The 19,136-nt window shown below is 43.0% G+C and overlaps 1 protein-coding gene across 1 annotated transcript; it reads left to right on the top strand.

Annotated features, from left to right (window-relative positions):
• Positions 1 to 11,672: 11,672 nt before the first annotated feature.
• On the top strand, positions 11,673 to 12,902 carry LOC131684906 (uncharacterized). The gene is made up of 2 exons (XM_058968155.1): positions 11,673 to 12,504; positions 12,564 to 12,902. Exons 1-2 carry the CDS (start codon positions 11,768 to 11,770, stop codon positions 12,769 to 12,771), a joined length of 945 nt encoding a protein of 314 aa, XP_058824138.1. The 5' UTR covers positions 11,673 to 11,767; the 3' UTR covers positions 12,772 to 12,902.
• Positions 12,903 to 19,136: the final 6,234 nt, after the last annotated feature.

The raw sequence follows: 19,136 nt of genomic DNA, 5'->3' as shown, positions 1-19,136 counted from the left end.
TGAGAGCAAGGATATGAAGCAAACAGATCGGAAAACTAGAAGTGGCAGGGTCATTAGTACATGCTTAATATCTATCCCGGCATTCGAAAGGCAAGCAGAGATGAACAGCAGCAATCATCATTGATTGATGCTAATCGTCGACAGGTTTTCAGTGGTGATCTTGCATGGCTTAATTTTTGTCGGTTGTCACGGTAAAGATGGACATGTCTATCTATACACATGCTATAAACTCGAGTGATTCGTAGTTATGCTGCCTAAGCTCGACCCTCATTAGCAGAAGACAAAAATTAAGCCCGTACGATATTAAGCCTGTTCTAATGACCCTGCCACTTCAAGTTTTCCGATCTATTTACTTCACATCCTTGCTCTCACTTGAGTACTATGGCTCTAATTTTCATAACTTTCCCTACCCAGTAATCTATAGCTAATTGAATGTCGTTAAAATGTAAAAAAGAAAATGTGACTAACAAAGTCGAAATAAAAAAGGAAAAAAAAACAAAACAGAACAATTGCGTTTCTAGACGAGAGGCAACAAACGTTTTACCAGGCACTCCTGCACATACATTTTCTAAACAAAGTTTAAACAAATAAAACTGAATGCAAAAAACAACAAATACAACTTTTTTTGTATTTATCGAAATAAAACTTTGTAAATTCAATGAAACAGTGAAAATGGCAATATTTTGATGTGACTTGTATCAGTGCACAGTGGTCCAGAATGAAAATTTAGCAGGAATTTTGAGTTTTTACTTAAACTAAACAACATTATTTTGTCTTTGGACAAGTTTTCGTACTTTGTGAGTCCCTTGTTTTTGTCATAACAACAGTTAGGATGGTTCTAATTTTACCAAGATAAAAAAAAAATAACTTTTTAATCATTCTTGATAGAGCCATAGGACCTTCACTGAAGTTGTAGGAAAGGCCTATCTGTCAAACTATCAATTTTACAACAAATTTAAAATCAAAGGCAAAGGGGTTTTTTGAGTAAACTGTTTTATTTAAATGACTTGAACGGAATTGATTTAAAACTGAAGTAGACTTCAGACAACTTTGCTTTAAGGCAAACAATTTGTTTTATTGCATCACATATCTAACTATTATCGTTCAAAAGTTATAATTACTTTCTAGCCTAAAATGTGGTTCTTCGTAATACCAATATCACTCATTGGGGCAAACAAATGTAACTCTTTTGTCGTGACTAACGACTTACCTTTCAATATAGAGGCCCCTTTTCAAAATTTCGAAAGAAAAATGATGTAAGATTTTCAACGCTTATATCTTTTGTTGTACTGAATGGATTTAATCAATTTCTTCGGCATTTTGTCGAAAATATTTGTACCAATGTTGTATTAAATTTTGGAATATGTAGGACATTCATTATCAACGGAAAAAAGTGTTTTGAAAAATCTTTCGAAAACGACTCGGAAAAGTGAAAATTTTCAGCACATCCCGCACAGAGCCGGCAATATGGTGCACCAACCGAACAATAAAATAAAGAAAAGTTTTAAATATAGGTCCACTACATGTTTGTTCCTATGATTATTCGTACTGGGTTGCTTGACGAGAGTAGTTGGTGGGGGAAAGCTGGCATATTCGTTTTGGCTATGCCATTAGAAACCGGACGCAAAGGAGAGGCTCATGCATGGCACGAGAACGAGCGAGAAAGCGATAGTAGTGCATATTAGTGAAAGTGTTACGTACATTTTGAACCTTAATAACAGGTTTTTGAAAATCCTTCCAAGAAAATCAGTGAATGTGGCAACTCTACCACTAAGCGACAGCTACACCAAAACGAATGATGAAAATATTTTCATTTATCGCACAAAAGGATGGCCTTTCATCTGCATCGAAAAGTTTATAAATAGGAACGCCTTGATGCAAAGCGTGCTCATTCGGTGTGAGCTGCGAAAGGGGAATGATCATATGCGTGTACGCAGTAAAAACAATCGTCGGCAAGGTTTGAATTGTTTCAAAAGATTCTCGTCTTGTATCAACATAGTTATCTACAAACCGTCCTTATTAGGACGAATGAAAAATAGAAAAAGATGGGTTGGTAATGTATATGACATAACAGGGGTGTCGTGACCACACTTCGAATTTATTTCAAATCTTGCAAAGCATAAATTGACATAATTTCAATGATTGTTCCTATATGAATGAAATGGCAAATTTTCAGGTCAACGCGGCAATAACTTTGCAATTTATAGAACAATTTTATATTTTTAGTTATCATATATTAACTGTCATCTCTTCCAAACAACTTAAACCTCTGCTGCCAACCCCGTGGTTTTGCAGGGTTAAGGAGAATCATTGTAAAATGTCCAATACACGATTTTATGTTGTTACCTCCACTAAAACACTTCAGAACACTCCCACCTGTTATACATGTACATTGTCTGCTTGTTGAAATCATTATATGAAATTATTGACCTGTATTCAATGCGGAGAACTCGGTAATAAAATTGTTTTGCTGAATATACTTACGAACGGGATCCCCAGGAAAATTTCGCTGAGCCCGGTGAATCGAACTTAATGCGTAAAATTTAGCCATTTGAAAGAGATACAAGCAGAATTTTAAGAATATGATCATCGTGGTTATGTCCCGGACATTACCCGCCCCTAGTTTTTCGCTAAGCGTGTTCATTTCTGTACGCTAGGAAAAAGATTCCGATGGTCGTTTCGAGCGATTTTTAGTTTTTACATTGATATTTCAAAGCAAGAAAATATGAAATTTGTTCATTTCATGAATGAATGTCTCAACGAGCTTAGAATCCAGCGCATCCCCTATCAACGCAGACGCCAACAACAAAGGTTCTTTTTAGAAACACCATAATTATTATAAAGAATAACTTGAAACATTCCCACATATTTCATTGAGTATCATTCGATTTGAATTACAAGTCAAACGAGTAGTCACGACACTCTGGTTATGTCCTAGACCTCGACATTACCCACCCATCTTTTTTCAACCACATTTGAGGTCATGATTCGAGGTATAGTTGAGTAAAAATGGCGAATGTGATATTTCAAAAAATAAATTTTTAATATTATAAGTACATTTTACTTTTCAGCAATAGAAGCTAGAGTTTTGATGTATTAGAAGAAAATTATCGTCTTCAAAAACTCGGAAAAGCATCTAAGACTGTTCGCAACGCTGATGTTTTCTATATGGGCTGTTCTATTTTACATCACCAACTAAAACAGATCGATCGCAATGCTGAGATGCAGTATTTGGAGTACTTTTTTAATCTGTTTTAAAACAGCTCGACTATTCTGTTTTAAATTTTCTCAATTTAAGAACACTTTAGGCTGTTCGCAATGCTATGATGTAAATTTGTTTCAAAATGACAAGCCGTCGGATAATTTGAATCTGTTAAAATACATCTAGTACACGGTGTTCCCAATGCGATGATTTAGCCACCTGTTCTAAATGTTGTTTATTTGATTTTGTTATTGTTTGTGTCCTATGTGACACATATTGTTTTTTCTGCTGTCAGTCGTCACACATACTAATGAAAAAATTTAGAACAGTGTTCTATTCGTGTTTTAAATTGTGGAAAATTTAAAACAGAATAGTCGAGCTGTTTTAAATCTGATCCAAAAAAGTGCTCGGAAAATAGAACTGCCTCTCAGCATTGCGATCGATCTGTTTTATGTTTATGTTTATTACCTTCACCAACAGGCCCCTTGGCCCCAATCACCATGCTTAAACTAATTACATTTTACAATAGTCAATATTTTCGCTTTTATCGCATTCCGCGTCCGGTTGTCAAAGGCCACACTGTTGACAATTCGCCGGAGTCCGGTAAGAGCGCTCTGGCGACCATAGTTGGTTCTCCTGAACGGAACAGGCAGAAGAGAGTTATTACGTAGAGCTCGAACGCGGGCTTGAAGATCCAGACGTCCGTGGATTGTAGGGCTATCCACTCTGGCAGAGAGTAAGTCCGAGACGAACAGGGCTCGAGAACAGTCCCTCTGAATGCTGAGTGTAAATATCGAGGTGTATTAGCTGGCAACGGTTTTCATAGCTCGGCAGCTGAAATCTGTTTCGCCATTGGAGACGCCGAAGGGCGAAGCGTATGAACCGGCGTTGGACAGCCTCGATTCTGTCAATCCCGTTTTAGTAGTACGGATTCCAAACAGCAGAACAATATTCTAACGTTGAGCGGACCAACGCGCAGTAAAGCGATTTAAGACAGTATACGTCCCTGAAGTTGTTTGCTATTCGGAAGATGAACCCAAGCTGTAGTGATGCCTTTTCCACGATGTATGAAGTATGTGGTTTGAACGTTAGTGCCGAATCTATGATGACTCCGAGATCCTTGATGTGAGAGTGTCTTAGAATGCTCGAGCCGAAGAAATGGTAGTTAAACTGATGGTGTTTCCGCGTGAACGTAACGATTGAGCATTTGCTCAATCGTTACGTTCTGTTTAGATCACACCACGTACTGAAGCTGTTCAGTTCCCTCTGAAGAAGCTCGGCATCAGTTTTGTCGAAAAATTTTCATGTCGTCAGCGAAAGAAAAGCGGGGTCCTTTTAATGTGATATTGATGTCGTTAAAGTAGAGGAGGAATATTACTGAACTGAGATGGCTTCCTTGTGGTATGCCGGATGTAACGAAGAATGGTGCAGATAGACAGTCCTTAATGATGATTTGGAGTTGCCTTCCATCGAGGTAGGAACGAAATCAGCGCAGAAGTTGTCCATGAATGCCGAGTTTGTCCAGCTTCGCTATTGCGATATCATGGTTGATTTTGTCGAAGGCCGCAGATAGATCCACGTAAATAGCATCGGTTTGCAATCCGTCAGCGAATCCATCCATTACATATGTTGTGAACGAGAGCAGGTTTGTCGTTGTCGATCGTTTAGGCATAAAACCGTGTTGGTCATATGCAATGTAATGTTTGCAGTGAAAGAAAATAGGGTCTTAAACAACCAGCTCGAATAGTTTTGATACTTAAGCTTAAACACGAGATTCCCCTATAATTGTCAATGTTCGATTTGTTTCCTTTTTTATGAATTGGAAACATGTGAGCTGCTTTCCAGCTGGAAAGAAATGTTCCAGTAGTGAGTGATAGCTCGAAGACTCGCCGAAGTGGTTCAAGAAGCCCGCTTATGCGCTTTTTGACAAAAATCGAGGGAACGCCATCTGGACCCGGGGAACAAGATGCTTTCAGTTTGACATTTGCTGCAAGAATGGCAGCATTATCGACACAAATTCGGTTGATGGTTCGTCCTAGAGAAGGAGTTAAATTGGCGGCGGCAGCAACTTGTGATGGAAGGCGCTCGTTGGAAAAAACGCTTGAAAATTTGTCGGGAAACAGTTTGCAAATTTCCTTAGTGTCGGTGCCTAAAACTCCGAAAGGGAGAAGAATGACCATGGTCGTGCTAGGCGAGGATTTGTGAAGAATTTTTTGCGGCGTCGGCGGTAGAACATGATGATGAGTTATGTTCTACCATAGACCATGCGGTAGACTTGGGTGCAACGCCCAACTCCTACTTAGCATAAGGCAAAGAATTCTTCACGTTTCCTTTCGATCATGTCCATATGAGCCTGCCTAGTCCTAGTTTTCCGTTCTAAGTTTATAACTGATTCGCTCTAGAATACCTATCCGTCTTTCAATTTCATTGCTTTCGTTTCTCTTAGTCTCAAATTTGCCGAAAATAACCAACAAAATCGATACAGTAAAACTCCATTAAACGACATACAAGATGGTAAACCGGATTCTTTTCGCTGCTCGTTAACATACTTCCAGAACGACTTGGGCTTGGATTTCAGTTGGCGCTCGACGTTTTGCTGGTGTCTAAAAAAGGCGCGTCTGCTTTGCTGTTTCTATTCGTGGTTGAGTTGAAAGTAGTCATTTCGTAATGCAAGTGTCTTATGCTTCGAGAATTTTTTAAATGCAGCTCGTTTGGCAGATTTTAATCGTCTAAAGACGGTTGATTGCCAGGGAGGGTGTTGATCAGTACTAATTGTTCGTTTTGGCACATGGCAGTCGATAAGGTAGTTATGAATACTAGAAAACGTCATTGCTGCTTCGTTCACGTCGTCATTGTTAAGATTTTCGTCCCAGTTTATATCCAACAGCGTGCTAACGATGCTGTCGTAGTCAGCGTTGTTAAAATCGTAGACGACAGACGTCTTCAAAATTGACTCCTAGTTTACCAGCGAATACAAGATGTAATGGGGGATGATGGCGCACCTGCTTGACTAAAGGAGTCGGTGCAGTGCAGCAGTACGGAGCGTAGTCCCGGGCACTTACAAAGCAGAGGTACAATGTAGTCCATTCTCGTTGGTGACATTATTAATTTGCCGAAGAGTTGCGCTGCTGTAGTTGTCCAAAATACAACTGGCATTGTCAATAAGCGCAGATTTTTCGATATCCAATTGTAGAAAACTATTACTTGCCTGGCACCATGTCAAGTCAGGTAAGTTGAAGTCGCCCAGTATAACAATATCATCAGACAGAGCAGCGATCGAGGCGATAAAAGAAACGGAGGAAAGACGTACATCAATCAGGCAGGAATCACGAATTCTGTCAGGTGGAAAATACACAACACACAGGAACAGATTGCGATCGGCAAGTTTCACTGAAATCCACACTTGCTCGCCCACCGGTCATCGTTGATCATTCGGGCTTTTATACCATGGCGAACGGCGATAAGCACACCACCGCCTGATGTCTTGTGGCTGTTGAGGGCATTGCGGTCACAGCGGTAGACATCGAATGTTGAACCAAAGACCTGGCGAGACAGAGTACCCTAGTAACAATTGTGGTTTTATAATAGTTTTATAGCCACTGATAAAACTTAGATTGCACTTGTAACCTCTAGACCAGCTCAGTAGGTGGTTGGAGGGGAATTATGCTGGTACTCGTTTTGTGCGTACACATACTCACCACGGGACTCATTCACGTTGGGAACTATGGGAAAACGGACCATTCATTGCTGCAGGCAACCAAGGTGAAGACCCAAAAGGTACGCGCTATACATAACAGATCACACCAGCGAAACCTTGAACCTTCTTTCAAATAGAACACCTGAAGACGAGGGCTGACGACTCCTTTCGAGTCCGGAGCTCGAATCAAATTGTGGTGTAAATATACGGACAATGTTAATCTTGAACGAAGCTCAATTCTTAATTATATGTACAATTTATTTTACCCTAACACATTTCCTTAAATCTAAGTGACGTCACATTATCCTATTTTTACTTGCGGATTTTATTTGTTGGTGTAGGGTATGCGATGGCGGCATAGCGTATAGCCGACGAGAACAGCAATGGCGGATCTGTGACCGCTTATAGTGGACGCTTCGATCCTTCCGGGGTGTCGATTATCGTGGTTGTGGTATTGACCGGAAACGAACTGGTTACCGATCTTCGTTGAAGATGCTGACGACAATATGGTGACGGATTGTCTAGCACGTCCAACCTTCGGTTCTGGTTGCAGGGACTCACGGCACTCCCGATCGTGATCTGTCCGCTGCGTAGTAGGCGGTCGAGGAATCTCTCCTGTGAAAATATTCTTCGGACGAAGTCCGAAGCCGGAAACAAAAAGGTCCACTGGGGACCTGCCCAGTAGAAATTAGCGTATGTGTCACGTGTTTTTACAACCTAAACCTACACCAACGTTTTACCCGTTTCATTTTAGAATTTTACCTTTTTGACTCTTTTTTAAATTGTATGCTCCGTGCTTTCCATGTCATGCTTTTCGTATTGGGAACACTGTTTAACAATATATTTAATTTTAACGATTAGCCCTAAGATAATACATTTTAATAATTTTATGACAACTAACCGTACTAACACCTTTTAATTCACTTGACCCGATTTAATTATCACTATGTATACTCGCCTCATTTTTAATCTGCTAATCTGATCTACAACAAAAACATCATAAGAACATTTGACACCACTTAACAAAAATACAAAAGGACTACATTAATTTCAGTAAAACCGCGCGCACTTCTGATTTCTTCGGGCGTTGGGAGCAGAAAGAATGTTCTTGGCGGTAGCTGAGTGTGGCTAAGGCCGGATGATACCGAGTAAACCTAAATTTTCGCGATGTCACCCGATCTGACATTTACCTTGTCCACTTTTGGCAGCCCTTCCCATGACTGCAACATCGATGAATGACATGTTGCGCGACATTACTTGATCACACCGTTGTGATTGAGTACACTACTGAGAGTGTTCCTGCAGGAGTGACTCCTCCGTCCCAGACGTAAACGTCAGACTTGGAGGACTACCACTCACACAGTTGACAGTACTGTATAGCTAGGGTAGGACTTAGGATGGATTGGTGGAACTAATTGAGCAACTCTAGAGTACTATGCTATATTTCACCCTAAGGAGGAAAATTTGGTAAAAACCAAAATTTCTCACTAGGGTGAAAATTTGTTGGTATAAACCAGTCTTTGTACAGGAGGGCACAAATCCTTATTTCATACTATGTTGCGTTTCGGCTTCGCCTCATCAGAAACCGACACTAACATATTGTCGGAATAGATTAGCGCCGGCTTGACGCAAATCCCTTAAAACTAAAACACACTATGTGTTTCAATCAAACGACTTATCAAACGTGATGTCCCGTTAGACAAGTTACGGCTTCACTTGTGTCTCATCGGCATAAACAGAACTTCTGCTCTAACGGGACATCACGTTTGATCAGTCGTTTGATTGAAATACATAGTGTGTTTTAGTTTTAAGGGATTTGCGTCAAGCCGGCGCTAATCTATTCCGACAATATGTTAGTGTCGGTTTCTGATGAGGCGAAGCCGAAACGCAACATAGTATGAACTCTAGAGTATTTTTTTTCATTTTGGCGAAGCCAACAATCAATATTGTAACCAGCGGTTACACACTTGTAGCGTGCTATAAAACTTCAATTGTTACTTGGATACGGTTGTAGAGCCACGTCTCTGTCAAGGCGATAACGTCGTAACAGCAACCCGCGGTCGCAATCAAATAGCAGTCCGTTGATGAATTTAAGCCACCAACATTCTGGTAGTAAACCTCGATGTTGTTGGAGGACGAATTAGGTACAGCAGAAGCCATGTTGCCGTGTAGGAAGATCCTTTCGTCAATCGCACGAACAGTATCGTGGTGAGGGATTCGAGCCATCCCGAATCAACTGCGTCGCGCCCCAAAATACGACTATAGTCGTCAGCGAGAGAAATGGTTGGCATCTGATAACAAGATATCAGATCAAAAGGCAAGAAACTGTAAGCGAAGAATATATCAGCGCTTGAAGTGTTCGGAACAGATGTATACTTGCCATTTACGGCAGGTTGGAAGACCCTTTCACTCATCCCACACACAGGACCGGGACGACTGATGATCGCTGGCTGCAATTGCTCCACTGTGGCGAGGGGATCGAGGGCTTCCACAGTACCAACTGCGGTGCGCCCCAGTATGCGTTGAAACCAGATGGCGCGATGCGGAGAGCAGGAACGGGATGGTAGCAGCTTACGGCGAGAGTCGTACGATGAGCTAGAAGCGTGATTCGATTCAACCGTTGTATCGTTACAATTTGTATAATACTTGCCGAGAAAGGCGGCTTGGAAGACTCTTTCTCTACCCACACACGCAGGACCGGGACAACTGCTGAACGCTGGCGGCAAGGGCTCGACTGTAGCGGGGGGATCGAGGGCTTGCATAGTACCAACTGCGTTGCATCCCAGTATGCGATCGGCATCGATACCCCTTCACAAGGGCGGTGTAGCTTGGTATAGTGGCATGGCCAATCATTGCAGAGTCCTCTGCAGAACCATTGATGGACCGGGTTGCATTAGAGAAGTTCATGCTTCTTCTGGAGGCGGTGGAATATCAGTTGGCGGGCTCCAAATATTCTGGGTACGGCTGTCCTCAAATTCTCTGAACAGTATGCCTTGCGGCCATGTGTCAGGGTTAAGAGCTGCATCACGGTACTTTGGGTGAACTCCAACTTTGAAGGATATGAAGTTCAAAGTCGTCTATGCCTTTTTTAACAAGCGGAATAACCTTTATCTCCTCGTTACAATTTAGCCCTTCTTTAGACATTTTTTCGACAGTCTCTTTCCTAACGCTAGGATGAAAGCGGGAAAGATACATCCAGAGCAACGGTGCGGGAGGTGGAACCGTAACAATGTTGCTATTATCGACTAGCTTTCGACCACCAGCATCGGATCAGGGCCATCCTCGCGACGACGTTTCTGAGGTGGTCGAGAGGTACCGGAGTTTGGCCGGACTGGAGTAGCTGTTGAAACATTTCTAGCGAGGCGCGAAATTTGCTGGTTATTTTTGGATAACTCGATCTTTAGTTGAGCACAGATGTCATCCGTTTTCCCAGCGATAGCAGCGATAACACATCCAAGCGAAGAAACGGTGTCGCGAAAGCGAGCAAACTTCAGCAGCTTGACACATTCATTGCACATTCAAAATAAATTTGGGTTTTCCGCAAGTTTTTTTTTCAAAAATGGCTTGTTAACAGCCTTAGAACACTGTTTTAAATATTTTTCATTATTATCTGTGACGACTGACAGCAGAAAAAGCAATATGTGTCACATAACTTATAAACAATAACAAAAACGAATAAACAATACTTAGAACAGGTGGCTAAATCATCGCATTGGGAACATAGCGTTCTAGATGTATTGTGGTTGCAGTTGAAAACTGGAAAATCCAACCAGCGACAATCGTATTTTCTCTGGTTCTAAACAATGGAATCACGTCGAAAGTGGTGCGTTGTATGCGTATAATGATGCGCTATACAGCGCACCAATTCCGACATCATGGATTAGCATTAAACAAGGGAAAAATGATTGTCGCTGGTTGGATTTTCCAGGTTTCAACTGTAACGATAATATTTTGACTGATCCAAATTATCCGACGGCTTGTCATTTTGAAACAAATTAAGATCACAGCGTTGGGAACAGCCTAAAGGATACGTTATAAAAAATGAAAACTGCAAAAGTTATTAATAATTTCGTTTTTCATGAATGGACCTTTGGTAGTATGTTTAAATGTTTTATGTCCACCGTGAAGGTGGACAATATAAAAGATATACTGTTGCTTTCATAAAACTTTGCACTCTTCTAGGATTCTAAATATTAGGTAGGGTGGTTCTAAAGTTACAAAAAACAGAACTTTAACTTTTTAATGGTTCCAGATAGTTCGTTTAGTTTATAGTTTATAATTTATATAGTTTATAGTTTATAGTATAGTTTTAATGGTTCGAGTTTATTCACGATTTTGGGAACAACTTTTTTGTATACAAAGTTGTTGTCGAGCTCTATACCATGAAATCACCGTTACTGACTTTTTATTCTAACTTTGAGCAACATTTCATCAATATTTTATCAAGTAATTAAGGAGCAATTATAAGTAATGGTAAAAATCAGTGCTACCTCGCTCACAGTGAAAGTCCCATATCGTTTATTATTAGTCCAGTAGAATATTTGGGACAGTTTATTAAGTGAAAGTCTCATTCGCCGAATCGAAATCAAATCACGTTCCCTCTAGCTCACTGGAATACGTATACCCGATAGCAGTCGCAGGTCTGCATGACCTGACCAACTAAAAGGTGCTAATTGATCCAATACGTTTCTCTGTCTGATACACGATAATCATTTCCTCCATTCTCAAACCATTCCAACGGGAACGAACAGGTGTACGAGACGAGCGGACAGTTCGATCGGAGACCAGTTGATCATTGTCCCCACACTTTGAACCAGTACACATTGGAAACCCGTCCGGAACCAAGCAACTAACTCCAATCGATCGACATGTGTTGGAAAAGAACAACGTACCTGTGCAGTTTCCTCTTTTTCGTGAGTATCACTCTACCAACCCATCTTTTGGCTTCGTCGGCGGAGAACGAAACTGAAACCGAGCAAGGTCGGTTCCTTCTTTGGGGCAGACCGATTCTGATTGTCCCACCGACGTCGCCTACCCGTCATCAGCTTATCTCCGGTATTGGTGTTCCGCTGTCGGCGCAAGAATCTATAACTTTCGGATGGGTATTTAAAGCTCAGTACTTTCTGCCGACCCAGCTCTCTAATCTTAGGCCAAATTTGTGGGCAGGATGGAACGATACTCGACGATCGCTGGAGAAACGCGAAGCGGTAACCATGATGCCTGACCAACACTACGAGAAGTATACGGCAACGGATGTTAAAGTGGAAACGGAGCAGTTACCAGATGAAGAGGAAGCGATTGACGGAAGTGATGAGTACGATGATGATTTTGAAGATGGAGACGATAACTACTGGTTGGATGAGGAAGAAGAAAAAAAGTTTCAGGAGGTGAATGACATGCACCCCCCGGCTGATACACATCCACCAGAAGACGGTTATAGTACGGAACACTCTCGCTGGACGGCGTACAAAGTGATGGAGAAGATGGGGGAGAGTTACGGATTCGGAGGACGAGCCTGTATGTTACGCAGTATATGCGAAGCTGCTGCGGCAGAGTTCACCCACACGGGTGGAGTGTTTGCCGAGCTGTTTCATATTGTGTTTACGTGAGTAAAGAAACGATCTTCATAGGGAATCCCCCAGATTAAACGTTCATGTTTCACAGACCATCGACAACGGCGGAACCGCTTTCGGAGCACCGTGACAACGAGTACTACCGAGCTGAACAGCTAGGACGAGAGGGAGCCCCTTGCAAGCAAGTATTTCAAGAGTGCAAAAACACGATACTTGACGTTTTCACCGGTGTGCATGACCCAGTTACCAATGCGCTCGACGTGGCGCATAACAAGTTGCGACAAGCGATTATGAAGTAGTACTACTAATAAAAAGACTGATACTCTAGTATAAGAAAATTGTAATCTTGTACATAATAGGGCAACTATATTATTTCTAACTAATATTTACTTATCTCACCTGGTTATCCAATTATATCTAAGAAAACAGACGCCTCCCCAAGTAACAATTAAAATTTTATAGCACGCTACAAGTGCAACCTAAGTTTTATTAATGGCTACAAAACTATCATAAAACCTCAACTGTTACCAGGGTCTTTACTTAAAGCTGAATCCCTCTGGATAAAGCTTCGCCATTTATCTGTCAGTGTCATTCCCAACGAGAACGGGACCTGTGAGTGACCCTCGTTCGAAAAGGATTCGAAGAGATTTTCTTCGGATTGAGCGCTTTTGACAGGTCTTGTGCTCGATTGGAATGACATAGTATCACGATGAACTTGCCCAATCAGCACGGCCGCTTAAAAACAAAATAGCTTGAGCAGTACAATTAACAATTATAGTGGGGTGCCCAAATATTATTTTTTGTTCCCCCATCGGGGAGACTTGGTCCAGACCTGGGGAGACTTGACCAAAAGTTTTTTTGTTTTTTTTTTTTGTATTTTGATTATAGAGGTTTTAACCTCAGGGTCATTCGCCTCTTTGTCGAGTTAGAGAAAACTCTTTTAGAAAAATCTCTAACCCTATGTGCGGGAATGGGAATCGAACCCAGGTGAGCTGCGTACAAGGCAATTGATTTACCAACTACGATATGCTCGCCCCTAAGAGTGTTTTGAAAAATAAAAATCATGAAAATAAAGGCACAAAACATGCTGTAATTATTTTTTTTCTTATTGTCACGATCTTTATATAACAATAAAAATATAAAATGAATATAAATAACTGAGATTTTGGTGAAAATGATTTATTTTACAGATGTTCCGTAAAGTTGTACCACAGATCTGTGGTTGTACTGAACAGCATTGTATCTATAACCTGTTTTACCTGTTAAACTGGCATCGTGGAGGTATACCGACTGGTCGTTTCTATCACTGCTTATTGCTCGATTTCTTCGCGCCAGCTCGGCACATCGCCATCGGAATGGGGCCACCACGATATGGCGCATTAATCGAGATCTCCGCTAGTAGTCTCGCTGCTCGACTTCTCTGTACCTTATCGGCTAATCACCTGTAGAATGAAGACACCACGATATATTTCCTGATTATACAACATATTAACATGATTTAATTTGTTCCACAATATTCCGCCACGTCACTCGGTCAGTTGCTGCTTGTCTCCAATCTCTCAGGTGCCCGATACTCGCCAGGTTCTGCTCCACTTGGTCCAGCCACCGGGAACGCTGCGCTCGTCTCCGTCTTGTACCTGCCGGGTTGGAGGTGAAAACCAACTTGGTGGGATTGTTGCCCGGCATTTTCACAAAATGCCCCGCCCACTGTACCCTTCCAGCTTGAGCTACTTTCCGGATACTTGGCTCACCATAGAGTAGCGCAAGTTCGTGGTTCATCCTTCTCCTCCACACGCCATCCTCCTGCAGACCACCGAAGATCGTTCTCAGCACCCTTCTTTCGAAGACTTCGAGTGCTTGCAGATCCTCCTCGAGCATGTTCCACGTTTCGTGCCTGTAGAGAACCACCGGTCTAATCAGTGGGTTGTATATGGCACATTTCTCAAAGTTTTGTAAAGGCCATAGTAAGCACGACTTCCAGAGATAATACGCCTTCTGATCTCCCGGCTGGTGTTATTGTCCGCAGTCACCAATGAGCCTAGATAGATGAACTCGTCAACCACCTCGAACTCGTCACCGTCGATCGTAATACTACTTGCTCAAGCGTTCCCTATCGCGATCGGTTCCGCCAGCCAGCATGTACTTCGTCTTAGACACATTTATCTTCAGTCCTATTCGTGCTGCTTCGCGCTTCAGTCGAGTATACAGATCTGCAACCGTCTCCTTGTTTCTGCCGATTATGTCCACGTCGTCAGCGAAGCACACGAACTGTCCAGACCTCGTGAAAATCGTGCCCCGTATGGTGAACCCCGCTCTTTGCATTACACCTTCCAGCGCTATATTGAACAGCAGGCAGAACAAACCATCGCCTTGTCTTAGTCCCCTGCGTGTTTCAAACGGACCCGAGAGGCCACCCGAAATTTTAACACAACACCGTACACCATAATCGTAGCCTTAATCAGTCTTGTCAACTTCCCAGGGAAGCCGTTCTCGTCCATCATTTTCCATAGTTCTACACGGTCCACCGTGTCATATGCGGTTTTAAAGTCGATGAACAGGTGATGTGTCGGGACCTGGTATTCACGGCATTTTTGGAGCGTTTGCCGTATAGTAAATATTTGGTCGTTTGTTGATCTACCGTTGATGAAACCGACCTGATAACTCCCGGCAAATCCATTTACCAGCGGTCATAGGCGCCGGAACAGAATCTGGGATAACACTTTGTAAGCGCCATTTGTCACTGTGATCGCTCTATAGTTTTCACAGTCCAATTTATCGCCTTTCTAGTAAATCGGGGTGATGACCCCTTCCTTCCACTCCTCCGGTAGCTGTGCTCTGTCCCAGATTCTTTCGATTATTTGGTGCATGCATTCCGTCAGTTTCTCCGGACCCACCTTGAAGAGTTCCGCTGCCTTGTTGTTCTTGAGCTGTTGAATAGCCTCGTTAACCTCATTCATAGTGGGCACCGGTACATCCCCGTCGGCTGCGACGCTGACATAATCGTCCTCCTCGAACGCCCGATTGTCCGCCTGCGCACAATTCAGATGTTCATTGTAGTACTGCCTCCACCTTTCGACCACCTCACGTTCGTCCGTCAAGGTGCCACCTTCCTTGTCTTTACACATTTCGGCACATAACCGTTGCGAGAGCCATTCAGCTTCTTGAAGAACGCCCGCGTTTCCTGAGAGCGATACAGCAGCTCCATCTCCTCTTTCTCTCAGACTCTTCCAGGCGGCACTTTTTGTCCTGAAAAATACGAGTCTGCTGTTTTCGCTTCCGTCGATATGACTCCACGTTCTGAAGAGTGGCTTGAAGCAACATCGCTGCGCGTGCTGCATTCTTCTCGTCCAATATCTCTTGGCACTCGCCATCGAACCAATCGTTCCGTCGACTCCTCTGTACGTATCCCAGGACGCTCTCCGCAGTACTGCTTATGGCTGCTTTAGTCCTGGTCCAGCAGTCCTCAAGGGGAGCTCCTCCTCCGGTGGCAGCGCTGCTTCAAGATGCTGCGCGTAGATGTAGGTTATACCGCGGCGGGCGCCGGTATCTTACACTGTTCACTACGGATAGTTTTGGACGCAGTTTAACCATCACCAAATAGTGGTCCGAGTCGATGTTAGCGCCCCGATAGGTCCTTACGTCGATAATGTCCGAGAAGTGCCGTCCATCAATCAGAACATGATCAATTTGCGTCTCTGTTTGTTCAAGACACCACGATATGGTGCGTTAATCGGCTTCTCCGCTGGTAGTCTCGCTACTCGCCTTCTCTGACGCTGAAGCAAACTGAGATGAAGTGATCGAGAAGTGCTTTTATTCTCCTCTTGACCATCGGGTAACTTGTAGCTGACCTGAGAAGGGGTGGTATCTGAACATAGTTCCAGGCCTGGCAAAAAAAGGTCTACTGGACCTTTATCTGATTGGATATCTGCTACTAATCCGTACTAGTTATAATTTTTACAAACACATTCAGTTTTAATCACATAACGTTTACTCATCTTTGTCACTATCGCACTATCTCTTCTTCGACACCCTTTTCGAACTATCTCCTACAGAATCGTAGCCACTTCCTATCGCACACTTTACTTGGTTAACTTGAACCGACCGTTTTAAATTCTCGACGCGCACTTCTACTCCTTTCGGTTGTCCAGAACAGAAAGGAAGGAACACGATAAGCCGAGCTAATAAACGAATGTTACGAAAAGGAAACGAAGCCAAATCGTCCCAAATTGTGATAGTTCTACCGTTTGGCTGGCACCACTCTCACAGACTAACAGACACTAACTAACACTATGAGGAGATTCCCTCAAAAACATAGAGCCGACAATTTTCCCAGAACACTAACTCCACCTTTTATTCACGGTCCCAAACACTCATTTACTGGTGGGTTACCCCTCAGGTTTGGGAACAATTTTTCACTGGTGATCTATCCCCCATATGCCTGTTCATATGTCAGTGGCGCCATAATTTCAAATGTGGCCACAGTCCCAACTACAAATATATTTGAAATGATCGTTAAAGCGGACGAAGTTTTGTTTTTGAGTGTTATGTCCGTTAGTCTGTGACACTCTTTCCTGTTGACCTATTTCTTAACTGGCTACCATCCTCGAAATCGGGAGTGAATTTTTTTCCCAGTTCAAACCGCTGTGAATAAAGACAAACCCTAGTGAGTACCTTGCTGGCTACGAGTAGTCCCTCTAGGTGGGGGTGTGTTTCTTACACTCGTTTACTATATGTGGGATAACGGGGGTACAACATATCTTGTGGCAAAATCATCAAGACCACAAACTGGAACCCAGGGTTACATGCTGGAAGTTGCTCCTCTCGCTATCTTCGTTGCAATGCTGACATGATCTGAACGACTGTTCTGTTAACCGCATCCCATTTTTCTTTATCCGCACACATTCTTTGTAGTTTGTACAATATTGTTTATGTTGACGTCCTCAGTGACAATGGTTCTCATTTCGTTTTGCTCGTGCTCGAGTCGCGGGCATTCGAAGACCACGTGCTCAGGCGGTTCCTCTGCATTACCACACGCACGGAGATCTCGTATGGCCGAACCTATTCAGATACTTCTTGAACCAGGTACAGGTTCACTTCACCATGCGCTCTGTTCCCTCACAACGAGAGGCATTGCCGGTCTTCCGAACGCTACTGCAGTTTCTTGGTTGAAAAGAATCCCATTTGCTTTTACCGTCTTTGTTTTATTATTTCCCTCAAGCTGGTGATGTAGGATTTGTGTCATACATGAGCCGTAGAAAAGTCTATGGAATTAGTCGATGGGTCCATCTATGGTTTACAGCGTTTTCCCACTGATGTTGTCACTGAAGTTATCAGCTTGGGCTCGTTTGCGGACTCCTCTCGTGCCTCGATTCCTACAACACTCACTATCTTCTTCGAGTAGAGGGTATGGCGGGTATCGTTTCAGCAAACACGTAGTCTGCCCCTGACGAGATAGTTCGATACGCTCTAGACACCCGCATCAACCTGAACGTGCTGTTCAGCCGTAATGTGTTCCTCTTCGTCCGCTAGCATGATTCGAGATAGTGCCGAGATCACTTTTACGACCCTCCCGCATGCATGAACGATGTGGCTATTGAAGCTTAGCCGATCGTCTATCACCACTCCCAGTTGTCTAACTTCCCACTATGGGTCGATAATACACGCTTCGATCGAAATGTTTGCCTACTGCACTGGCTTTCGGTTGTTTATCAAAACCATCTCGGTTTTGTGGTAACACCAGCTTCTTCTTACGTATCCAGTCCTCCTCAGTATCTATAGCTTCCATGGCGAGCACTTCTACTTCCTCTAGTGATTCGCTGATCACTAGGAGCACCACCTCGTCCGCTAAACCGACAATCTTTACGCCCCTGGGAAGCTTATCTTTAGCACGCCGTGATACATAGTCAAATAGTTCAACCGGGGAAGCACCGGGGAACCCTGCGTAACGCACGCTGTTACGGTTATACTTTTTCTCCCGGTGATAGTGTAGCGGTCATGTCATATTCAGCAATATTTTTCAAATTTAGTAGAACCAGTCTGATTTGTTTGCGCCAAGAGTTAGACAACCTACCGTTGATCGACTCTTGCGCAACACCCTAGCAAATACTCCTCTCCGCGAGGGGAAGAAATTAATTTGCCTGTTGAGATTCTCCTGAAGACGAAAACCATGACGCTCCTTCACTTGGAATGCATGATGGAAAGGGACAGATAGAGCCAAAGGTTGGCTGACAGAATAAAATAGCTAGTAGGGTCGTTGATTTCCGAACTTGCCCGAAGAAATTTGCGGGAAAATACGCGCTTCCTGTAAGTTCGTACGAAATTACCTTCCCTAATCTGAGGATTAACGCTGCTAGCCCATTTCGTCCCAGTCCGCCAAACGCAGAGAAAGTGCGCGTAGTTTGTCCGATTTCGTTTGTGCAAAGTTGATAAAGTGACGTGATCGAATTTGAATGATAGGCTAATTATTCTTGTTTCTCCCGTCCAAGTAGAATTCAAAGTTAAGCAAGTCGAGAGTGCGTGCGTAGTAAAGTTTGTGCAAAAAGCTACAGGAGAAGGTAAATGTGCTCAGAGTTAAGTGCCATTGACCCATACCATGTGCTAATGACCCCGTTTGCAATAGCCAGACGGCAATCTTTTCTATTTCGCACAGCCAACGAAGAACGAG

This window comes from Topomyia yanbarensis, chromosome 2 (assembly GCF_030247195.1).
Source record: "Topomyia yanbarensis strain Yona2022 chromosome 2, ASM3024719v1, whole genome shotgun sequence".
Classification (NCBI taxonomy): Eukaryota; Metazoa; Arthropoda; class Insecta; order Diptera; family Culicidae; genus Topomyia; species Topomyia yanbarensis.
The sequence above is the reverse complement of the archived record's forward strand: the minus strand, read 5'-3'. Positions and strand labels throughout refer to the sequence as shown.